Source organism: Pongo abelii, chromosome 2 (assembly GCF_028885655.2).
Source record: "Pongo abelii isolate AG06213 chromosome 2, NHGRI_mPonAbe1-v2.0_pri, whole genome shotgun sequence".
Classification (NCBI taxonomy): domain Eukaryota; kingdom Metazoa; phylum Chordata; class Mammalia; order Primates; family Hominidae; genus Pongo; species Pongo abelii.
Genome location: NC_085928.1, coordinates 205,341,935 through 205,367,987, shown reverse-complemented (window position 1 = coordinate 205,367,987; position 26,053 = coordinate 205,341,935). Strand labels below are relative to the sequence as shown.

Below are 26,053 nucleotides of genomic sequence, written 5' to 3'. Positions count from 1 at the left end.
TTTCATCCCTCACCTCCCTCCCACCTTCCCCGCTTTCCGAGTCTCCAGTGTACATTACACCACTCTGTATGCCCCTGAGAACCTATAACTTAGCTCCTACTTACACGTGACAACACACGGCATTTGGTTTTCCGTTCCTGTGTTGCTTCCTTTAGGATAAGGGCCCCTAGTTCCTTCTAAGTTGCTATAAAAGACATTTGTGGTATTTAAGTTTTTACTGGCAATAGGGAAAATATAATTTTCAATAATTGTGAGTGATATTAACATCTTTACACTTCTTATTTCTTTAGATTAGATTCTTAGAGGTACTAAGGTTCACCATATTGCCAAATGAAAAATCTTTCTAGAAGTAGTGTTATCATATTTTTGCTTTAGGTGCTGCTTTTAAAAACTAGAAATCTGGGCCGGGCGTGGTGGCTCACGCCTGTAATCCCAGCACTTTGGGAGGCCGAGACGGGCGGATCACAAGTCAGGAGATCGAGACCATCCTGGCTAACACGGTGAAACCCCATCTCTACTAAAAATATAAAAAATTAGCCAGGCGTAGTGGCGGGTGCCTGTAGTCCCAGCTACTCGGGAGGCTGAGGCAGGAGAATGGTGTGAACCCAGGAGGCGGAGCTTGCAGTAAGCCGAGATCGCACCACTGTACTCCAGCCTGGGGGACAGAGTGAGACTCCATCTCAAAAAAAAAAAAAAAAAACAAAACACAAAAAACAAACAAAAAAACCCAAAAACTAGAAATCTGTATTTGGTAAGTTGCTTGGTGTTGGTGATCTTCCAGTCTAATTTATAGTTGAAAGTGATAGGTCTCCAAAGGTATTTGAGACATGAGAAATGAAGGCATATTATATTGCATGTTTCTATATATCATGGAATTTAAAGCCTAAAAAAACTTTAATGCTTAGGGAATTACCTTATATAAATCTCCTTTTACAAAACAATAGTGGTTGTCCTCAGAGATTGTTTACTTCACAATGATCACAGAATATTTCTTAAGAAAAAATACAAGTAACCATGCAGAAATTAGTGATTAAAAATTACTTAGGTAACTTGGCAAAACAATAGAAAATTAAGTTTTTTTTCTATTAAGTTCCTGTTCAGTAAGTGGGAAGTTAAATTTTTAAAATGAATAGACTGTACTTTTGGAGGAAAGGATACTAGACTGGAGTAGTCTATTTCCTGGGTCCTGTTACCTACCTCACATTATGCCATCTTCTGCTGTAGTGTGAGTACTCACCCTGCCTAACCCACTGAAATGGCTCGTGCAGAGGTTTTATTCACTAGACGTATTTCAGTTTTTAACCAACTTGACTATTCTGTTTTACTGCAGTGGTGGACCACACTCTCCTTCTTGAAACATTCTTTTATCTTGATTTATCTGAAACTGCTTTTAGGTCGTCCTCCCAACTTCTATTTCTTTTCCAGTTCTGTCTTGGGCTTCACTCCTTTGTCTGCCTGAAAAGGACACTCTCCTTTTTAGGGTTCCATCTTTGGTTTTATTCTTTTCTTTTCTCACTTTATTGTTTTCTGTCAGTCTCATCATGCCCCTTGCTTGAATCACTACCTGTTATTATAGGTAGATGACCAAATGTTTTTTTCCCAGAGGTACTTTGTTCTCATTGTGCTCAAAACTGAAATCTCTTATCTTCCAAAATGGCTTCTCTTTCCCTTTTGCCCTTATCTAATTGAATGGTGTCACTTTTTTACTCTCATAGAAATTCAAAATGAGAGAATTATATCAGATATTCTCCTCATTGTAAGCCAGTATATCTAGTTGCCAAAATGTCTTGAAAATTCCTTCTGTGTACCTCTTAAATTGGTTCTTTCTTCACCTTTGCCGCAGCCCTAAGTCTTACTGTTTCTTGTCTGGAGTATTAAGGTCTTCTCATGAAATTGGTCTGCCTTGCATTGCTTTTACCTTTCCTGTCACTAATTCACTCTGTTTTGTGATCCGGGTTACTCAGACTTCTCCAGGCCAGAAGGAATAATTTTTGCCTCTGCCTTCTCTGTGTTGCCGTGTTTTCGTACACATTGCAGTTAGACTACTTACACATTTATTGTAAATATTTATTTATGTTTTTTCTATTTCTAGATTGTATCCCTAGCCTCTAGTCCAGTGGTTAGAAAACAGATATGTAGTAAATGTTTTTGGAGAGAGTGAACGGCTTAATGTTACAAATTTTATACTGGGAGGATTAGCTAAAATTTTCATTATTTTTAAACTTACACATTATTTTCTTGGGTGTCCATTTGTAAGTTAGGAATCCTCACACTGCCTCCTCACGCCCACCACCTCCAACAAATAACTAGTAGTTTGTTTGATTTTTCTGATGGGAATTATTGTATCATTTTATGGTCTTTATTTCATTTATGTCTACTTTAGAGAATAGTAAGTAATAGATATCTAAATGTATAAAGTTTGTCTTGCTTAACTACTCTAAATATTTGAGTTTACTTTTTTCCTCCAATAATTTAAATGCTATATAATTTAAATATTATATAATATAAAAATCCTATTTTATATAGCATTTATTTTTATATATAACATTTAAATTTAAAAATTTTATATAGCACTTAATTTTTTCAAATAGAAAAAAGGACATATAAAACAGGCGTTTTAACATTATTCAATGTTTGAGTAGTAGGCTATTTGCAGCTTCTTTACTTAGAGCATTTGAAAATGAATATTGTAGTTCTCTAAACTGAATAGGCTTTGAAATACATGCAGAAGAAACTAGTCTTTTGTTTCTGTTTTTGTTTTTGTTTTTTTTGAGAAGGAGTCTTGCTCTGTTGCCTAGGCTGGAGTGCAGTGGTGCGATCCCAGCTCACTGCAACCTCCACCTCCAGGGTTTAAGTGATTCTCCTGCCTCAGCCTCCCGAGTAGCTGGGATTACAGGCGCCCGCCACCACGCCTGGCTAATTTTTGTATTTTCAGTAGAGACGGGGTTTCACCATGCTGGCCAGGCTGATCTCAGGCTCCTGATCTCAAGCGATCTGCCCACCTCAGCCTCCCAAAGTGCAAGGATTACAGGCATGAGCCACCTCACCCAGCCAGAAACTAGTCTTATGGTTAAGTAAAGTTACTTAGATTTTTCTTGTTCTGTTTTTTGTATTTAGTGCTTTAAAATTATTTGATAAAATACAGAATTCAGTGGGAAGGACATATTAAAAAGAGATTATATAATCTTTTGACAGTATTGGCAAATGAGTGATTCTTTATTAAACATTTCATTAAGCTGATAGATAATAACAGACAAAAATAAAATGTTTGCTGTGAATTTCTAGAATTGGGAGAGATCCCCTAAAAGGCAAATCTTTTAATTTATTGATCTTTCAGTAAATTTAGTCTAATTAAAACATTTACTTAAAATCTGGCCGGGTGCAGGGGCTCATTCCTGTCATCCCAGCGCTTTGGGAGGCCAAGGCAGGACTGCTTGAAGCGAGGAGTTTGAGACCAGACTGTGCAACACAGTGAGAACCTATCTCTACAAAAAGTAAAAAAAATTAGCCAGGTCTGGTGGTGTGCGCCTGTAGTTCCAGCTACTTGGGAAGCTGAGATGGGAGAATTGCTGGGGCTAAGGCAGGAGGATTGCGTGCCCTGGAGTTTGCGGCTGCAGTGAGATTTGATCATGCCACTGCACTCCGGCCAGAGTGGGCAACAGAGTGAGACTCTGTCTCTAGAAACAAAACCTGTTAATTTATTTAAGAAATATTTATTGAGTGCTTAGTGTGTGCCACTACAGCTGGGAATAAGGCAAAGACCCTGGTCTCACTAGAATTTACACTTTGGTTAGGGAGAAGACACAAATCAGAAAATATAAGGTAGTTATAAATGTTCTGAGTAAAATAAATAGGGTTGATGTACTAGACAGTGCATAAGAAGCTACCATAGACCTTTGTGAGGAGGTGATATTTAAGTAGAGACCTGATTGGTATGAGATAGCCTGATACCCATCTGGGCAGAACATCATAACATGTAGACAGAACAGCCAATACAAAGGCATTGAGGTGGGAGTGGTCCCGGGCTGAGGTTGGAGTACAGAAAGGGGGAAAGTAATAGAAAACTAGGTTGAAGAGGTAAGGTGGGTAGGGGCCACGTCACAGTGGGCCTTGCCAGCCATGGTAGGAAGTTGGAGGGTGTTAAGGTAGAGGTAACATGATCTTATTTATAATTTTTTAAGATGGGCCCAGCGCGGTGGCTCACGCCTGCAGTTCCAGCACTTTGGGAGGCCAAGGCGGGTGGATCACCTGAGGTCAGGAGTTAAGACCAGCCCGACCAACATGCAGAAACCCCGTCTCTACTAAACAGAAAAAATTAACCGAGCGTGGTGGCGCATGCCGGTAATCCCAGCTACTCGGGAGGCTGAGGCAAGAGAATTGCTTGAACCCAGAAGGCAGAGGTTGCAGTGAGCTGAGATTGTGCCATTGCACTCCAGCCTGGGCCATAAGAGCAAAACTCCGTCTCAAAAAAAAAAAAAAAAAAAAAGATGACTGGTTGCTGTGTGTATAATGGATTATAAGGAGTCAAGAATGGAAGCAGATGGAAGCAGAGAAGAGACTAATTCATAGCCTATTGCAGCAGTCTGGAAAAGACATGATGGCAGTAGTGGTAAAGTGATGAGAATTTGCATTTAGGTTGTATGTGAAACTTTGATGAGCAGTTAGGTAAAGAGGGTGGGAAAAAGATGGAATTCCCAGAGCTTCAGATGTCAAAATAGTTCCATCACTCTAATATCGTTTAAATAACCAGTTTTTCTCTTAGCTCAGAAATGTATGAGAATTTCACTGGAATGTTTGTCTTAATTGTGTTTTGCAAAAGGATAGTTGAAGGATGAAAATGCTTAAGCTTTCTTTTATTTGCTTTTTGGAAAAGTATTAAACCATTAAAATAAGTTTTACAATATTGCATTATGGATTAGCTTTAAAATAATGCATGGGTGATTAACCATGTGTGTTTTCCCTCAGATTAATGTTCTTCAATCAAAAAGGAGATCAGAAATCCTAAAATCAGTAAGATATTAATTGAAATGATGTTTTAAATATTTTAATATGAAACTAAATCTACGTATTTAGGTATTGAAAGAGCATCTGCTGTATACATGATAAGGTTTATAATTGCTCTTCTCTTTGATCTTTATTTGTGTTTCTTATGTGGCACTGGACTGACTTCTTTTTGTCTCCTTCATGTTATAGTTGTTTGTGTGTCTCGTCTGTTGATACACTGTGAGGTCCATAAAGGTAGACTCTGTACTGTTACATTTTTGTTTTCTTTTATCCTCATATGTTGCTTTACATGCACTAGATGCCCAGTACCATTTGGTGAATAACTAAAAATGTTTGGTGTAAAAACCTGTGAGAATATTTCAGAATTTGTTTTGAAAGTTATGAACATAAAAAACTATTACACTTAGGTTTTTAATTTTTTCTCAATTGTTTTGCTTTAAAACTTTTTTGCCCAACCTCTTTCAACATATTTACATTTTTCTCTATAATTTTTGGCATTATTTGGACTTTAAAAATATTTGAGATTGAGGATTTATATGAATAGTATCATTTGGAGAATTTTTCCCTTAAAGTTGATGGTGGGTCAGTCTTTTGGTTTGTTCTTTGGTATGCAGTTACAAAACCAGTGGGATGAAATTTGGGGATCACTTTTTTCCTTGAGCCTCTTCACCCATGTGACAATGATTTTTTTTTTTTTTTTTTGTGGTGGGGAGCCCTATTTTTGGTCTTAAAGCTAACGAAGGCCGGGTGTGGTGGCTCACGCCTGTAATCCCAGCACTTTGGGAGGCTGAGGTGGCTGGATCACCTGAGGTCAGGAGTTCAAGACCAGCCTGACCAACATGATGAAACCCCATCTCAACTAAAAATACAAAAAAATTAGCTGGGTGTGGTGGCGGGCGCCTGTAATCCCAGCTACTTCGGGAGGCTGAGGCAGGGGAATTGCTTGAACCCAGGAGGCAGAGGTTGCAGTGAGCCGAAATCGCGCCATTGCACTCCAGCCCAGGTGACAAGAGTGAAACTCTGTCTCAAAAAAAAAAAGCTAATGAAGAGGTGGGCAGGGCATGATGTGGTATGGCATAGCACTCTTTATATTTTGGTAACCTTAGTAATAATCTCTCAACTCTGAATTACTTACTGACTTACTTTTTCCCCAAAAGGCTATACTTAAGTTGCCTTAGATTCTTGTCACCACCTAGCTTTTTTCTAAATTTTATGTATATATTTGTGTTATATCTTGACAGTAAACACATTGTACTTCCTGTTTTCTAAAAGATAATATTTATACCCCATTTGTTTTTGAGATTGACAGTAATGTATATTAATTGTAGAAAATTAGAATGTGTATGAAGAAAAATAAAAACTGCTTGGAAATTCTGCTACCAAGGGGAAGCCACTGCTAATATCTTGGCATACATCTTCGTTTTTTCTCTCTTTCTGTGTGTGTGCATGTGTGTGTGTACATGAACTTGAATATATGCCTTTTAAAATCACATTTAATTTTTTAATGGGAATCATTCCTACATACTGTTTTATAACTTTCTTTTTTCACGAATACACTGCAAAGTTATATGTCATTAAATATCCTTTATTTAGTGATGGCTTTTGTGGCCAGGTAGAATTCCACCACCTGAATATCCTAGGGGTTGGCACATGTTTTTTGTAAAAGTCCAGGTAGTAAATATGGTAGGTTTTACAGGCCTCATGGTCTCTGTTGGAATTACTCAACTGTGCTATTATAATGAGAAAGACAGTATGTAAATGAATGGCCATGGCTGTGTTCCAGTAGAACTTTATTTATAAACACAGAAATTTGAATTTCATATAATTTTCACATATCATAAATTTCATATATTTTCATTGTCTTTAAATCATTTAAAGATGTAAAAACCATTCGTAGCTCATGGACTATCAAAAAACAAGTGGTGAGCCCTAATAGTTTGCAGGTCATAGTTCACTGACCTTGAAGGAATATACCATAAATTAATTGCACCTATTAATGAATATTCAAATAATTTCCTTGTTTTTGACCTTAAAACATAGCATTGTCCTGATCATTCTAATGAATAATCTTATTATTTTCTTAGGATAGATTTATAAACAAGAGATAACATAGTCAAAGGATTAAGGCTTTAGAAAAATATTGTCAAATTTCAAAGGTTATACAATATTTCCCCTAATATTGTGTGAAAATGGATATTTCTCCACATTTTACCAACACTGAGCGTTCCAGTTTTTCCCCCATGCTGCCCCTAGTTTGTTGGATAGAAAGCATGATCTCATTATTCAGTTTTGCATTTTGTTAATGCAAATGAGTTTGAACATTTTTCTGTGTTTTTTGGCCACCTATGTGCCTCATATGTCCTTTGTCTCTTTTTCTGTTGGAGTGTTCATCTTTTTCATGTTGATTTGTAACATCTCTTACTTACATCTTAAGACTGTTAACTCTTTGTCATGGGTTTTTCCTTAGTTTGTTATTTGTTTTTTAATATGCTCATTTTGCATTTTGATGTACAGGCATATTTTACATTTTTATGTAGTCCTAGCTGTTAATCCCATCCCTCTTTTTAAATTTTTAATTAATTTTTAAAAATAATTTATGGTTTTTATTCACAAATTTGTGCCATGATCACTGTTATCTAATTCCAGAATAATTTTCCTCTTCTGAGTTTTATCTTTTCGCCTCTGTGTTTTAATGGTTTTTGTTTTTGAAAATAGTTTTTTTTGGAGGATTTTTGACTATTAAGGACTTTATGACCTATTTTAGACTTCAGAAAATTGAACAGATGCCACTTGTTAAAAATAACATGAATGTTTAGAATATTTTTTCAGTATTATTCATTTAATTATATAATTCCTTCCATGTAAAAACTTAATTAAAATGAGGGTGATTTTTTTCTCTTTAAAATAGGTAAAATATAGGAAAACTTGGACAAATCTCTGCCCATTAATGTCAGCTTTTTAGGTTTGTGGAATGAATGTAAAGAAACTTCCATATTGGCAAATTCAGTTGACTCATTTTATTTTGGTACCTTGAGAGAGAAACCAGCGTTCTCCTACTTTAGGTTGTGCTTGGTGCTCTAGTAGATTGTAAAGTGTTTGTGTTTTATTTTGAGCACTTTATATTTCTCTTATCTTTTTGTCTTTTTTGCAATTTAAGGTTTGTCAGTGAGCTTGATTGAAGGAGCACATAAATACTTTATAATGGACCTAGGAAGATAGTAGAGTTATTGAAAATTGGATTATTTGAATCTGCTGTATACATTTTGATCACCTAAATATAGTCTAAACAACTAAAATTTTGAGCATTTAAAAAATTTTAAACCACTGGGAAATTTCTTTTAAATAAAATTTATTTTCATTGTATTTGAAAATATTTTTGAAATACTCTTTTAAAACAGATGACTCAGTTTAATTTTTCAAATAGGTTTGATGAGCTGGGCACGGTGGCTCACGCCTCTAATCCCAGCACTTTTGGAGGCGGAAGTGGGAGGATTGCTTGAACCCAGGAGTTCGAGATCAGCCTGGGTAACATGGCAAGACTTTGTCTCTACAAAAATAAAAAAATTAGCTGAGCATAGTGGCAGATGCCTGTGGTCCCAGCTACTTAGGAGGCTGAAGTGGGAGAATCACCTGAGCCTGGGAGGTCCAGGTTGCAATGAACTGGGTTCATGCCACTGCATGCCAGGCCTGGGCGACAGAGCAAGACCCTGTCTTTTATATATATATCTCTATAAAATATTTCAGAATGTCTAGGAATAGATTTTAAAATGGTCATCTTTTTTTCCCTATTAGATGTTGTCATTTATGTATGCCCATTTGGCCTTCTTTCATCAAGGATATGATCTGTTTAGTGAACTTGGACCCTACATGAAGGATCTTGGTGCACAGGTAATGTTGCAGTATATTTCTTGATTCTGTTTTATACACTGGTATTTGTATTTTTAAAGAAATTTAGCATATTGGAGGTGTATTAGTCTGTTCTCACACTGCTATAAAGAGCTGCCTCAGACTGGGTGATCTAGAAAGGAAAGAGGTTTAATTGACTCACAGTTCTGCATGGCTGGGGAAGCCTCAGGAAACTTACGATGATGGCAGAAGGCAAAGGGAAAGCAAGGCATCTTCTTCACAAGTCAGCAGAGGGGAGAATGAACGCAGGAGAAACTACCAAACACTTATAAAACCGTCAGATCTCGTGAGAGCTCACTCACGATCACGAGTACCAGCATGGGGGAAACCGCCCCCATGACTCAGTTACCTCCACCTGGTGTCTCTCGATGCTTGAGGATTATGGGGATTATAATTCAAGATGAGATTTTGGGTGGGGACACAGCCAAACCATATCAAGGAGGACTTGATGTTTTATTTACTTAATGAAGAATGAAGTTGGATGCTATAGCAGATTTATATATGGGTTAAATACCCAAATGTTTGCGTTTTGGGTATACCCAAAAAATGAAATCAAAAGTAAAAAGAACCTTATGTTAGTTTGTATGTGAAGGTATTGAAAAGGAGAATTTAAAAACAAAGTGTTTGCTTTGCAGTCTACATAACTGGACTTATATTTAAATTTTGTACATTTGAATAATTGAGTTATTGTTCCAATTTGCTTTTCAGTTGAGTTATAGCTCTTTTTTTATTTCCTGAAAACTTGTATCTTGTTATCTGAATAAAAAAATTTTAGAATCTTAAAATTGTAGAGCTCTTGGGAACTTTTTCATTTCATGCAGTCACATGTGGCATTCTATGGCTATGTGTAATAGTTCTTTTTTTTTTTGGAGATGGAGTCTCGCTCTGTCGCCCAGGCTGGAGTGCAGTGGCGGGATCTCAGCTCACTGCAAGCTCTGCCTCCCAGGTTCACGCCATTTTCCTGCCTCAGCCTCCTGAGTAGCTGGGACTACAGGCGCCCGCCACCATGCCTGGCTAATTTTTTGTATTTTTAGTAGAGACGAGGTTTCACCGTGTTAGCCAGGATGGTCTCGGTCTCCTGACCTCGTGATCTGCCCGCCTCAGCCTCCCAAAGTGCTGAGATTACAGGCGTGAGCCACCGTGCCTGGCGGTTATGTGTAATAGTTCTATACATATACATACAAATTTTATATGTATAAAAATGTCATTATGTTCAAATTATTTTTTCATATCTGATCATAACATATTAGATCTGTTTGGGGGACATTGTTTTTTATAGACAAACATTCTTTATTTAACACTGTCCATTTTTAGGTGATTTTCTTTCTCAAGATGTCTCAGTTTAGTTTCCAAGAGGAGGGGATTGATGATGAAAAATAGAGTTTAGGTCAGGCATGGTGGCTCATGCCTGTAATCCCAGCACTTTGGGAGGCTGAGGCATGCAGATTACATGAGGCCAGGAGTTTGAGACCAGCCTGGCCAACATGGTGAAACCCCGTTTCTACTAAAAATACAAAAATTAGCCAGGCATGGTGGCATACGCCTGTAATCCCAGCTACTTGGGAGGCTGAGGCATGAGGTGGAGTTCTCAGTGAGCCAAGATCGGGCCATTGTACTCCAGCCTGGGTGACAGGGAAACTCTGTCTCAAAAAAAAAGGAAAAGAAAAATTGAGTTTAAGGAAAAAGGTAAGAGTGGAATGGGAATTGCATTTACTGACCAGAGTATATGTGAGTTGTGGTTTGTGTGTGTGTGTGTTGAGACGGGGGAAAGACATGTAGGGTGTATGCCGTGGATTACATGTATTCTGTTTTCTGCCTCTACAGAACTTAGTCTCTTGGGAGAAGCCAACAAGTGACCACACTCTTAATCTCTGTGCTAAATACCGTGTGTGTGTGTGTAACAGTTGGGATGAGGTTTGTTTGCAAGTAATAGAAAACCAAGAATACTAGTAATTTAAAAAAGAGTTTTATTTCTCTTATGTAAAGTCAAAGACATGGTATGGTGGCCACTTGGTTAGCAGGAGTGCAGGCTTATGTTTTTTGATTCTACCTCATGGTTGAAAGTGGCTAATCAAGCTTTAGCTATCATACCCAAATTTCAGCTAATAGGAGGAAGGAAAGGAGGATGAAAGATACGTTTTCTCTCTTTAAGCACATTTCCTAGAAATTGTACATATCACTTCTACATATATCCCAATGCCAAGTCCTTAGTCATAGGGTCACAATAGCTGCAAGGGAAATTAACCTTAATGCCAGGTAGCCATGTGACCTGCTAGAATTTAGGGGGTCCATTGTTAAGGAAGAAGGAGAAAATAGATATTGAGGGACAGCTGGCCTTTTCCACCATATAGGGAAGGGTCAAAGTGTTGCAGGAACATATAGACAGGACATGTAAGCCAGACTTGGGGGTAAGGAGAGACCTTCCTAGGTTTTAGACATCCCTCACATACTATCAAATATTAGATTGCGCTCTCATCTTATGTTCAGTATAATTTATAAAAGCAGTATGAGTTGAATTGCAGTTGACTAGCTGAAAAAATTATGTGTTTTTAAAACATTCAGTCATTTTAGTTTTATAGGTTTACCCCCTCTCTAGATCTCAAATAAGTCTGCAGGTCCTTGAAAAACATCTAAGCCCCAGAGCCTATAGTGCCTAGTGGATAAGATGGCCGGGTTAGAGGTGGCCAATTACAATATTCTTTTCATAATTAGTAGATAATGGCATCTGAAACTAAAGTCATGGCAGTAGAGATAGAAATGGTTAGATTTGAGGGTTAATAGACAGCCAATTCGAGGGTGGAAGGGCGTGATAAGTTCATGCTTAAATATATTGATTTGTGAGGATAAGATGTCTAAGTGGATATATGTGGAGTGCAAAAGAGGGAGATAGACTAAATGAATCAGTAGCATATAGTTGCTGATTGCAACCACAAGAGTGGGTGAGTTGATGGGGGGTGAGTTAGATATCTCTGAATCATAGAGCTATTTAAAAAAAAATCTAGTTGCCTAGACACCATACATGAAGATTTTTATTTGTAAGTTAAGGCTAAGGTCCACTGGTATGGAGTAGAAAGAGAAGCTGACTTGGGGCAGGGACCTAAGAAAGACTAAATTTTGAGATGGCTAGGTAAGAGAAGCTGTGTTAGGACATAGATGAGTGAGGAAGTAGAAAAACAGGAGACTGCCATCGTAGGCCAGGAAAAGTGTTTCAAAGGGAAGGAGTGGTTATCAGCTTCAATTATTAGAAAGTTAAGTAAACCTAGGACTGAGAAATACCTGTTGGATTTAGCAGCAAAAAGTTGTTACCTCTGTGAGAGATGCTGTTTCCATGGAGCTGGGGACCCAGGCAGTAGAAGCTGAATTACAGTGGGTAGATGAATATGAAATGGGCAAATACAGAAGGTGGTAATATTTTAAAGAAGTTGTGTTATGAAGGAAAGAGGGAAAGAATGTGGTAGCTGGAAAAAGAGTGTGGGTTAGCGGTTTTATTAAGGTAGAATGGTTTGCACCAACTTAAAAGCAGATGGTGGTTCAAGAGGGAGAAGTTGAAAAGGAGAAAGAGAAGCAATGGTATCTGAGGTTGGTGGGAGTGGAAGGGGTTTAAAACACAGAAGGACCAGGGATACCTGCTTAGTTATAGGAACCTATTAACATTGATAATGTCCAGTACTAATACAAACACGGGACCCTTTTTACTCTGCTCCAAGTTATCTTCCTGATACATTTCCCAATGTCTAGAAGATAAGACTCTGCCAGTCTTCACACTTCCCCAACTCATGCCTTCCCCCAAACCCCCATCATCATGAAAGATATTTTTTCTTTATTCTTTTTCCCCATCAGAGAGGGAGAATTGTCCCCACTTTCCTGTTATAATAGCAGTGGGGTTAGAGATGCAAGAGACATTTCCTTTTTTTTTTGAGACAGAGTCTCGCTCTGTTGCCCAGGCTGGAGTACAGTGGCGCGATCTTGGCTCACTACAAGCTCCGCCTCCCGGATTCATGCCATTCTCCTGCCTTAGCTTCCCGAGTAGCTGGGACCACAGGCGCCTGCCACCACGCCTGGCTAATTTTTTTGTATTTTTAGTAGAGGCAGGGTTTCACCGTGTTAGCCAGGATGGTCTTGATCTACTGACCTCGTGATTCGCCCATCTCAGCCTCCCAAAGTGCTGGGATTACAGGCGTGAGCCACCACACCCAGCCGCAAGAGACATTTCTTACCAATTAGGCAGAAGACCATCACCTGTATTGCAGAATTCATATGTAAAGTATATGTGTGCATATTTGTAAATATTTTGAATTTGGGGGCTACCTTGTACTGCATTTCAGTCTGAATGAATGAATAATATTTATATGCCACTCAGAGCCATAAAACCCATAGGATGGTTAGTCCACTCATTCCGCATAAGAAACTTGTGTGAGAATATATTTTTCTAGCGTACCATGTACAGCATTACCCACTAAATCAATGCTACATGTCACTAAGGTATGTGTGTATTAGATCCTAGAGTAGCATAGTTGCCACCTATATCATGTACTTTATAATACTGATAGATCTGTTTCATTGTGGGTATTTTTTTTTGGTTAATCTTTATTACTATTCAGTAATATTATCTGTGACTAGAATTCTTCTTCTGTAGAAAAAACATCATTTGTGATAAGGGATCAAATAGTTTTTTTGAAAAAGACTTTTTAAAAATTTAGTTTTTAAAAGATATAACTTAAAATATTTAGACATTTAATGCTTATCTTTCTCCATATTCCTGCTGATCTGATATGTATGTTTTAATTTATTCACTTATCGAACATGTATTAATCATTTAGAGGTGATGGAGGTTCAGAATTGGAAAGGCATCATCATAGTCTAGACAATGAAACCCACATAATTAATAATGTATAACCCAATTATTGTTAGTTTAACAAATAGAATTTCAAGAAGCCAGTGCATTTCTCTTGACATATTACTGGAAATCAAATACTTCCCTCATGATGGATATCCTTTCTATGCCAAGGAACAAGAAAAAAATGAGTTATGTATATATATATATGTGTATATATATACACACATATATAATATATACACATATATACACATATATATGTGTATATATAATGGGTTATATATATAAAATGGGTTATATATGTTATATATACACATATATAACATATACACACATATATTATATATATATACACACACACACATATATATATATAATATATTTTTTTTTGGTGTGGGGGAGGGGGGCGATGGAATCTTGCACTGTCACCCTGGCTAGTGTGCAGTGGTGTGATCTTGGCCTGCTGCAACCTCTGCCTCGTGGGTTCAAGTGATTCTGCTGCCTCAGCTTCCCGAGTAGGTAGGATTACAGGCACCTGCCACCATGCCCAGCTAATTTTTTGTATTTTTAGGAGAGACGGGGTTTCTCTATGTTGGCCAGGCTGTTCTTGAACTCCTGACCTCGTGATCTGCCCACCTTGTCCTCCCAAAGTGCTGGGATTACAGGCGTGAGCCACTGCGCCCGGCCGGGTTTTATAGTTTTATTAAGTTTTTTGAGCTTTTAAAAATGAGCCTTAAGAATTGCTGATTTCCTACCTTGGTCTTATGAATGATGACTATTCTTTTTTTATTATTATTTTTAGCTTTCTTTTTATCTTGTGAATTATTTTTTCTTCTTTTTATATTTGAGTATGACATTAGGGAGCCAACCTGAAAACATGAAGAAGCATCTTGAATGATTGGAAGTAGCTGTTAGGGTGAATTTGTGAGAGCTAGGTTAGCTGGTTAATAATAGTTTAGCTGCACTACTTTTTGCTATTTGGGAAAGAAGTCACTAGTGTCTTCTTCGTATCTTTGATTTTTTTATTTTTTTATTTTTTTTTATTTTTTATTTTTTATTTTTTTCTTTATTATTATTATTATTATTATTATTATACTTTAGGTTGTATGGTACATGTGCGCAATGTGCAGGTAAGTTACATATGTATACATGTGCCATGCTGGTGCGCTGCACCCACCAACTCGTCATCTAGCATACAAACAACCCCATCAAAAAGTGGGTATCTTTGATTTTAACTACCAGAATTTGCTTAGTGGGTCAGCAGGAACTTAAGCTAGAGTCATTTTCGTTATTCAAGGATTGAACATGTATCACTGGGGTACCTGTGACAAGGCCTCCAATCATATATGTATGGCACCATGACTATTCTTGGAAATTTTTTTTTTCTGGTGGAGATATGGATCTTCTCAAAGAGAACTTGATAGCAGAAAAAAACATGAACTTCTACTTCAAAGTTTAGCCAAAATCTTTTTAGATAAGCTTAAATTGAGTGATTTTTTATTTGTGAAATGATTTGGAATATGGTTTGAAAAAATAATCCATACTTTTTTTAAGTCTGCAGTTTTCTCTTTCCCTTTTTACAGTTGGATCGACTGGTTGTGGATGCAGCAAAGGAGAAAAGAGAAATGGAACAAAAACATTCCACCATTCAACAAAAGGTACTTCAGGGGAAAAATTAAAAATTAATTCCACTTTATACAATGGCTTGGTTGTTGGTTTATGCAAGGTATCATTGTATCGGGACAAATCTTTTGAGTTGTTCTAATAATTGTGCAGATAAACTCCTCTTCTGTTTTTGAAGAGCAAAATGTTCTTCAGATTTTAAGGTATGTATTTTGTTATTTTTTCAGATCTTTGAAAGCTATGCTTCTTGAACCAGTTGATAAAAATTTGAATCTCTTAGGGCCTTAACTAAGCTAAAAGTGGCCTTTAGTTAATTCAAAACACTATTCATAATTACATTTAGGATACCACCAACTCCCTGTAAAAGTGTGTGTCTGTGTGTGTGTTGCGGGGCAGGGGGTGTGGATGCACCTTAGTGTCAACATGCATGTTTGGTCTTACAGACTTTCCAACTGCAGTCACTGCAAGGCAGCCTTTCCTCTCTGTCACGAGATGCTAAAACTTCACTTGCATTGCCTGTTAAATTGTCTAAGCCTGGCTAAGCTTACTTTGAAAATATTTTTAAAAATGAAAACTCAAATATTAAACCAGTTTTTATTTCTTCATGCTAAAAGAGTTGAGTGTGACATTCCTGCAACTCAACTTTCTTATAAAGTCAGCGGTACTTTTTGTGTAGTTATCTGAAAATAAAAGGAGACTGTTGAAGTTGAATATAGAAATATAAGTACGCACAGGATGCCTTCTGGCATTGCTTTAAGAAATCTGTTTTCTTGGTATTGAGCAGTAAAATCAACTTTTTAATGGTTTATTTAGAATTTAAAATACCAGTAAACTAGATCTGATATAGAAGATGTCAATGGAAAAAAATGAAAACACAATCAATAATAAAAGTAAGAAAAATTTAATTGATGATGGATTATTAATGCTCAAAGAAAAATAATTAAAGGAAAGATTTCTACAAGACCATCTTTAAGTTAGTTATTTTCTAGTTAGTGTCAGGTGAGACAAACTCCACGTTTTATTTTGTTTCGTTTACAGTTAGATTAACTTTTGTTTGGGTAACTTTTTATTTTAAGTCGACAGATAAAAATGTTACATAATTAGAGTGTACAGTATGATGTGTTGATGGGTAACGAGTTTTAATGACATGATCATGAAGAGATCGCTAAAAATTGGGACCAATTGTTTTTAATTAAAATGAGATATCATGGTATTTGTAGAAATATTCGAATATTTCCTTAAATTGAATTACTTAATGAACATTATACATCTTTTAATATCTTTTCCTATTGTGAACACAGTTCAGTGTTGTACTGAAGCTTCAAAAATGGTAAATTATTAACTCTAAGAATAACTTATTTGATTTTAAATAATATTCAACTGTTTTCCTTTAAAGAAAATAATGCTATTTTTTGCTCATTGTGAATACTGACCTCTTTTCTGCCCTTAAATGCTGACACAAGGCTGCGTTACAGGTAAAAAAAAAAAAAAAAAAAAAAAAATCGACTAAAAACTAAGGGAAAGTATGTCTCATGTAGTTATGTAGATTTTTTCAAAAATGTAAATTGATCAGTTGGAGAAACAGTTATGCTTTGAACATTCATGTGTGGATACGTGCACGCATTTTACGTTTCTCATGTATTTATACCTAGGAGTAAAACTGCTGAGTTAGAAGGTGTATTAGCGTTAGCAGGTCATTTAGCATAAGTAGATAATGTTACATTGTTTTTCAAAATATTATACTATCTTAGCAGATAGCACTATATGAGAGTTCCTGTTTGCCAGCTCATTATATTTTGAGACTTTTAGATTTTGGTCAATTTGATTAGTAGATATAGGCATCTTCTTGTAGTTTTAACTTCTTCAGTGACCAATGAGCTTCAGCACCTTGTATCTATTGGTCTTTTGCATATCTTACTTGTAAAACATCTATTAATCTTTCTCTCATTTTTCCACCAGGCTGCCTGACGTTTGATCAAATTCATAATATATTTGAGGCATATGTGTTTTTAATTTTCATATAGCTTATTTTTATCAGTCTTACGGTTGATGCTTTTTGTGTCTTGTTCAGTAAATCCTTTCCATTTCAAGATCATGAAGAGATATCTCTTGTATTATAGATTTGCTTTTTAGGTCTTTATTTTTTATTTTATTTAATTTTATTTTGGTCCTGTCGCCCAGGCTGGAGTGCAGTGGCATGATCTCCGCTCACTGCAACCTCCGCCTCCTGGGTTTAAGTGATTCTCCTGCCTCAGCCTCCCAAGTAGCTGGGATTACTGCCGCACGCCACCATGCTCAGCTAATTTTTGTACTTTTAGTAGAGATGGGGTTTCGTCATGTTGGTCAGGATGATCTTGATCTCCTGACCTCAGGTGATCCATCCACCTCGGCCTCCCAGTGTGCTTGGATTACAGGTGTGAGCCACTGTGCCGCTTTTTAGATCTTTAATTGGGTTTTTGTGTGTGGTGTGAGGTAGAGATCTAGTTTCCTTTAATTCTCCCACTGGTAGTCAGTTGATCCAGACTAGTTATTAAAAAGTTTGCTGTTTCCCAAATGCTCTGTGGTATATCCTGTGTTATATATCACATTTCCATATATGTGAGGCCCATTTCAGTTTCTGTATTCTGTTTCACTGTCTTTTTGTCTAAACTGTCAATACTATGCTGTCTTAATTATTTTTGGCTTTAGAGTGACTTCTTTATTGACTAATGGGCATCTTATATTTATTGGTCATTTGGATATCCTATTTGTGAACTATTAGTCTTTATCTTATTTTCCCACCAGGTTGCCCAATTGTTGATCAAATGCTTTTTAAAATTTTTTTATTTCATTTTTATTTTTCATTTTTAATTTTTGTGCGTACATAGTAGGTGGTATTATTTATGGGGTACATGAAATATTTTGATACAGGCATACAATGTATAATAATCACATCATGGAAAATGGGGTATCCATCCCCTCAAGCATTTATCCTTTATGTTACAAACAATCCTATTATATTCTTTTAATTATTTTTAAATGTACAATTAAATTATTTTGACTGTAGTCACCCAGTTGTGCTATCAAATACTAGGTCTCATTCATTCTGTTTTTTTTTTGTATCCATTAACCATCCCCACTCACTGACACCCCCAGTTCCCACCACCACTCCCAGCCTCTGGTAACCATCCTACTCTCCAGCTCCTTGAGTCCAGTTGTTTTATTTTTTAGATCCCACAAATAAGTGAGAACACGAATGTTTGTCATTCTGTTCCTGGCAAGCAAATTCTTGATATCTAATAGCAAAGCTTCCTACCTTCCCTCCTTCAATTTTGTATGAATCAAAATTAATATCTTTACTTTATTATATCTTCAAATCTATGCACTTGGTATATTCTCCATTTATTTAAGTTTTCTTTAAGGGCTTTCATAAAGTTTTATGATTTTTCTTGTACATCTTTTGTTAGATTTATTCCTAGACACTTGTATTCTGAATGTTGTCTTTATTTATTTTACCACTGTTCTGTCTGCGATAAAATTGATTTTTCTGTATTGATTTTGTAACTAGTAATCTCTTTTAACATTGATTTATCTCAATTCTTTTGGATGTTCTGTGTATGAAGTGTTATCATCTGCCAATAATGATAGTTTTTTCCTTTCTTTCCAATCTTGTACTTTTTTTTTTGTTATTTTGCTGGCTAGGAGTTTCATCATGATCTTGTGTGAGAGTGGTAATAATGGTTTTTCTTGTCTTGTTTGCTATTTCAAAGGGAAAGTTTCTATTAGATTCCCCTTTGACCAGCCTTGGTTTTGCATTCTGTTCCCTGGACCTCACACCAAAACTCAAGTTCTCCTGATAGGCAGATGCCCTTGCCCTCCTTACCTCTTTGAATTCCAGTTTTCACTCAATCTCTTGCCTTTGAGTATTCCTTCCTAGGTTGTCAGGTCATCAGTGTATTTAAGGAGATTCTAACACTATGTCTTTCATCCAACATATTTCATTGCTGTTATGAAATCTGTCACATTTTAAGTACTACAAAATATTAGTTGATATTAATAGTAATTAAATTGAAGACAGTTTATCTCAAGAAGTATAGTTGAAAATTAGAGAAACACTTGTAATGCCCTGCACTTTCAAGGAAGTCTTTTAAGTTGACCAAGGTTATGAAAAACTACAGATGTTACAAATGAAACCTTTAGAATGTTAACAAAGTCAATTATATTTATATTTATTGCTTACTTAATTCTCTCTGTATAATTAAATGAATTATAGCCTCAAATAAATTTTAAATGAGGGCATTAAAGTTTCCCTGATTTTTTTTTTCTCCCCAAAGAAGAAGTAGGAAGCAATGTAGCAATTCGTTTACAGATTCTGCTTCATTTGATTATTTTGGATTATCAGGTCTTTTCGTGGTTAGTTTCAAAGGTGTCAGGAGAGGTTATTTTTTTTTCCTCTTTTGAAATTCTGAATTTAGTCTGTTTCCTGTTCCTGACTTAGTATACTCTTAAATTTGGAGGGCCCTTAGATGATTGTCACTCTGCCTTCCCTCTGGTGCAGGGCCCCAGCATCTCAGTAGATGCTGCCAAAATGTTTCCCAAGACAGGATGTTTACTATTCCTTAATAGGGTAGAATTCTCATTTTAATTATTGGTCCAGGAGGAATTTTAAAAGTTATGGGACTGGCTTTAGAGTTTTAGATTTGCTGAAAACAGCAGTCTTAAGAGTTTTGTTCAAAATGCTTTGAAGTTTGTTAGGCAATATTTTAAATATTGAATTTCTGATTTCCAAACTTCATGAATGTTTGGAAGAAAATTGAAAGTTTAAATTGCATTCAGGTGAAGATTTAGATAATTAGAACGCTAGAAGAAGACTATGAGTGATTTCATAGTACTCATAAAAAAGTGAGTTCAACTTGCCCACTTCAAACTGTAGACTAAGATCCGTTTCCTTTGAAAACTAAATTTTATTTTAGGAAAAAATGCCATAGACACTGTCAGATTCAAGAACTACCATGCCCGGGCTCAATGGCTCACACCTGTAATTCCTGCACTTTGGGAGGCCGAGGCAGGTGAATCACTTGAAGTCAGGAGTTTGAGACCAGCCTGGGTAACATGGTGAAATCCTGTCTGTACTAAAAATACAAAAATTAGCTGGGCATGGTGGCAAACGTCTGTAGTCCCAGCTACTCAGGCGGCTGAGGCAGGAGTATTACTTGAACCGGGAGGCAGAGGTTGCAGTGAGCCGAGATTGCGCCACTGCACTCCAGCCTGGGTGACAGAGTGAGATTCTGTCTCAAAAAAAAAAAAAAAAAAAAAAAAAAAAGAACTACCATGGTAGTAATATATTTAGAAAATAGTGGTAACTTTAAATAATCCCAATTAAATATAACCATATACTTTAAAAAATTGTTAACACATATCACCATAAAATATTGTGATAGGCTGGGCACAGTGGCCCATGCCTGTAGTCCCAGCACTTTGGGAGGCTGAGGAAGACAGATCACCTGAGGTCAGGAATTCAAGACCAGCCTGGCCAACATGGTGAAACTCTGTCTCTACAAAAATACAAAAATTAGCTGGGCATGATGGCGTATGTCCGTAATTCCAGCTACATGGGAGACTGAGACGGGAGAATCACTTGAACCCAGGAGGCAGAGGTTGCAGTGAGCTGAGATCACTTCATTGCACTCCAGGCTGGGCGGCAGAGCAAGACTCTGTCTCAAAAAAAAAAAAAAAAAAAAAAAAGTTGTGATAAAACAAAAGAACTTTCAACGTCATACCCTGTGTAGTATTTAGTTGTTTCCCTTGTTTATTTGTATACATATTATTTTGTGCTTTTAATCACCATGTATATACAGTTTATATTTATTTATTTTCTGTTTTGCACTATATTCTATATAATTATATGTCCTTAGGTCATCACAATAAGTATTGCATAAAATAACCTACTAAAGTCAAATACTTTAATGTATTGAAACATTTCTTTATTATTGATTGAGTCCCCCTTCATTTTTCTTATTAATATTGTTGTAACTGTCTTAATATAACTGCCTTTTCTTCCTTTTGAACTCTTAGGATCCATTTCTTGTCTAGGAAACTTAGTCAAGTCATATGAACTTCTTTATGTGTTATTTTGTCTAGGATTTCTCCAGTGATGATTCTAAGTTAGAATATAACGTAGATGCTGCAAATGGCATAGTTATGGAAGGATATCTGTTCAAACGAGCCAGCAATGCCTTCAAAACTTGGAACAGGTAATATATTTCAAATACTAGTCTTGATCTGTATGTGGTTTTGATTTTCTGACTTTCTCTGTGATTTGACAACTCTCTCCTTCATAATTCTTTAACTTCTGTAAATTCCATAGAAACTTTACTGAACCCAGTCTATTGAAGATAGATGCCCTTTAGAAGCAGGTGAAGAATAAAATCATTAATTCTAAATTCTAAAAATAAGAAAGGATTAAATAAGGGAGCAAGGAGAATTTTTATAATGCTTGGTCTGTAGTGCTAGCTCATTATGGTAAATAAATTTTGAATATGGTCTACCTCCTATATTTGTCATAAAATAGATTTGAGTACAAATTATGAATAGGACAAGTGAGCTTTCTTTTTTCTTTTGGTTTCTCCTCTATATGATGTTTATGTACATTTTTACTTAGTGTTTGCTTATTGTATTAGTCCATTTTCTCACTGTTATAAAGATACTACCTGAGACTGGGTAATTTATAAAGAAAGGAGTTTTAATTGACTCACAGTTCTCCATGGCTGGGGAGGCCTCAGGAAACTTACAGTCATGGCGGAAGGTGAAGGGGAAGCAGGCACCTTCTTTGCAAGGGAACAGAGAGAGAGTGCTCAGGGGAAATTGCCACTTTTAAACCATTGTATCTTGTGAGAACTCCCTCACTATCATGAGAACAGCATGGGGGACTCTGCTCCCATGATCCAATCACCTCCCGCCAGGTCCCTTTTTCAACATGTGGGGATTACAATTTAAGATGAGATTTGGGTGGGGATACAGAGCCAAACCGTATTTCACCCCTGGCCTTTCTCAAATCTCATGTCCTTTTCACATTTCAAAATCAATCAGGACTTCCCAACAGTTCCCCAAAGTCTTATCTCATTCCAGCGTTAACTCAAAGTCCAAGTCCACAGTCTCATCTGAGACAAGGGTCCCTTCTGTCTATGAGCCTGTAAAATAAAAAACAAGTTAGTTACTTCCAAGATACAAGGGAGGTACAGGCATTGGGTAAATGTTCCCATTCCAGATGGGAAAATATGACCAAAACAAAGGGGTCACAGGCCCCACACAAGTTCGAAACCCAGCCAGGCAGTCATTAAATCTCAAAGCTCTAAAATCTCCTTTGACTCCATGTCTCACATTCCAGGGCAGGCTATGCAGCGAGTGGGTTCCCATGGCCTTAGGCAACTCCACCTCTGTGGCTCTGCAGGGTATAGCCCCTGCGCTGCTTTTATGGGCTAGCATTGAGTGCCTGCAGTGTTTCCAGGTGCATGGTGCAAGCTGTTGGTGGATCTACCTTTCTGGGGTCTGGAGGATGGTGGCCCTCTTCTCAAAGCTCCACTAGGCAGTGCCACAGTGGGGACTGTATGTGGGAGATCCAATCCCACATTCCCTTCTGCACTGCCTTAGGAGAGGGTCTCCATGAGGGCTCCTCCCCTGCTGCAGACTTCTGCCTGGACCTTCAAGCATTTCTATACATCCTCTGGAATCTAGGTGGAGGTTCCCAAACCTAAATTCTCATCTTCCATGCATCTATAGGCCTAATACCACGTGGAAGCCACCAGTGCTTGGGGCTTGCCCAGTCTGAAGCAGTGGCCCGAGCTGTACCTTGGCCTCTTTTAGCCATGGCTGAAATTGGAGTGGCTGGGATGCAGGGCACCAAGTTCCAAGGCTGCACAGAGCAGCAGGGTCCTGGGCCCTGGCCCACAATACTATTTTTCCCTCCTAGGTCTCTGGGCCTGTCATGGGAGGGGCTGCCTCAAAGATTTCTTACATGCCCTGGAGACATTTTTCCCATTGTCTTGGATGTAAACATTCAGCTCCTCATTATTTATGCAAATTTTTGCAGCTGGCTTGAATTTCTCCTCAGAAAATGGATTTTTCTTTTGTACCTCATGGTCAGGCTGCAAATTTTCCAAACTGTTATACTCTGCTTCCCTTTTAAACTAAGTTCCAATTTCGTATCTTTTCTTTGTGAACACATATAATGGTACGCTTTCAGGAAAAGTCAAGTCACCTCTTGAATGTTTTCCTGCTTAGAAATTTATTCTGCCAGATATCCTAAATCCTCTCTCTCAAGTTTAAGGTTCCACAGATCTCTAGGGCGGGGGCAAAAAATGCTGCCAGTCTCTTTGCTAAAGTATAGCGAGAGTGACATTTGTTCCAGTTCCCAATAAGTTCTTCATCTCCATCTGAGACCACCTCATCCTGGACTTCATTGTCCATATCAGTATCAGCATTTTGGTCAAAAGCATTCAACAAGTCTCTTGGAAGTTCCAAACTTTCCCTCATCTTCCTGCCTTCTGAGCCCTCCAAACTGTTCCAACCTCTGCCTGTTACTCATTTCCAAAGTGGCTTCCACATTTTCAGATTAACTTTATAGCAGTACCCCACTCTGCTGGTACCAGTTCTCTGTATTAGTCCATGTTCACACTGCTGTAAAGATACTACCTGACACTGGGTAATTTATAAAGAAAGGAGTTTTAATTGACTCACAGTTCTCCGTGGCTGGGGAAGCCTCAGGAAACTTAGAATTGTGGCGGAAGGGGAAGCAGGCATCTTCCTCACAAACGTGGCAGGAGAGAGAGAGCGCTCAGGGGAAACTGCCACGTTTAAACTATCAGGTCTCCTAAGAACTCGTTCACCATCACAAGAGCAGCATGGGGAAAACCGCCCCCATGACCTAGTCACCTGCCACCATATCCCTCCCACGGCACGTGGGGATTACAGTTCAAGGTGAGATTTGGGTAGTGACACAGAGCCAGTCCATATCACGTATGAATCTTTTTTTTTCCTGCCCTTTGTGAACAAAATGCTTATGAATCTTTAAGCTAGGTGATCCTGATCTTTTGATCTTTGCAATAACTTCAATAAAACAGGAGTTTCAGGAAATAGGAATTTTTTCATATATGAAGTTGTGGCAGTTGATGCTCCTTTATTCTAAACTTGATGGCTACCAAAAACTTGGAAGGTGTTGCTAAACAAATTTTTATAAAATGTAAATCTGTTAAATTCTGTTAAAAGAATGTATAAAATATTTCATTGTATTCTCTCATGTAGTAATATACTAAAATGAAATAACTTCAGACATTAAAGCTTCAACCAAAAGATTGGTTGTCGCAGGATCATTCTTCTGGGTATCAGTGATTATCTTTTATTCAAGGATGCCTCTATTTTTGCCAAAAATAAAAAAGTAGTCAAAAAAATTCTGTAATATGAGTAGTAGTTGGATTCTGGTTGATTTACTGTTATATTATTGGTTATAATGTGTTTATTACTTGAGAATATGAATTTAATGATGAAGGTTGTTTTTATTTTTAAAAAATGGACATTAGTAAAGTAAATATAATTTCCTAGTAAGTTTAACTTTGTGTACATTTTTGTTAAATGGAAAAATTTAATGTTTTATTAAAATGGGTTTCTAGTATAATTATTTTTATGTCTTGGTGTCAAGGTTATACAGAAAAAACATTCACTGGGTGGGCATGGTGGCTCACACCTGTAATCCCGCACTTTGGGAGGCTGGGGCAGGTGAATCACTTGAGGTCAGGAGTTTGAGACCAGCCTGGCCAACATGGTGAAACCTCATCTCTACTAAAAGTACAAAAGTTAGCCTGGCGTGGTGGTGTATGCCTGTAATCCCAGCTATTCGGCAGGCTGAGGCAGGAGAATTGCTTGAACCCAGGAGGCAGAGGCTGCAGTGAGCCGAGATTGCACCACTGCATTCCAGCCTGGGTGAGACTCTGTCTCAAAAAAAAGAAAAAAAATTCACTGACATTTCCGAATGTCAGTGATTTATTGGGCATTGCCCCTAGCATTTGATATTGCCAGATGTTTACATGGTAGATGGTTTATTTTATTCAAAATAATTTTTCTGAACCTGAGAGTGAATCTAAAATGGAAAGAATAGTGATTATATTTGATGTTAAACCTGAGTTTAGAGAGCTTTAAAAATAATACATGGGCTGGACATGGTGGTTCATGCTTGTAATCCTAGCACTTTGGGAGGCTGAGGTGAGTGTATCACTTGAGGCCAGGAGTTTGAGAGCAGCCTGGCCAACACAGTGTGAAACCCTGTACTAAAAATAGAAAAAATTAGCTGGATGTGGTGGTGCATGCCTGTAATCCCAGCTACTTGGGAGGCTGAGGTAGAAGAATCGCTTGAACCTAGGAGACAGAAGTTGTAGTGAGTCAAGATTGTGCCACTGCACTTCCAGTCTGGGCGACACAGTGAGACTCTGTCTCTTAAATAAATAAATAAATAAATAAATAAATAAAAATAAGAATAGTACATGAATATAGAAGGACCAACTCAAGTGGTGTGGTTAGAAATAATGTTTCTAGCTAAAGTGAAAATGAAAACTTAAAATTACATTTTCTAAGCTCTAAAAAGTAAGACAGTAGCCTTTTAAGCCTTTCCTGACAAAGTTCTGTAGCCAGAGTAGAAGTTGGAAAAAAAAAAAA

General features: G+C 37.2%; 1 protein-coding gene across 10 annotated transcripts in view; it reads left to right on the top strand.

The window, feature by feature from the left end:
- Positions 1-26,053, top strand: part of ACAP2 (ArfGAP with coiled-coil, ankyrin repeat and PH domains 2) — a 181,179-nt gene that overhangs the window by 113,551 nt on the left and 41,575 nt on the right. For 6 of the 10 annotated variants that reach the window (XM_063722606.1, XM_063722608.1, XM_063722607.1 and 3 more), the window contains exons 7-11: positions 4,966-5,010; positions 8,797-8,892; positions 15,331-15,405; positions 16,834-16,845; positions 21,491-21,603. In XM_063722606.1, the coding sequence (XP_063578676.1) occupies positions 4,966-5,010; positions 8,797-8,892; positions 15,331-15,405; positions 16,834-16,845; positions 21,491-21,603 (341 nt within the window). The remainder of the gene's footprint in view (positions 1-4,965; positions 5,011-8,796; positions 8,893-15,330; positions 15,406-16,833; positions 16,846-21,490; positions 21,604-26,053) is intronic. The other 4 variants (XM_024244851.3, XM_054551001.2, XM_054551000.2 and 1 more) reach the window with 1 other exon arrangement.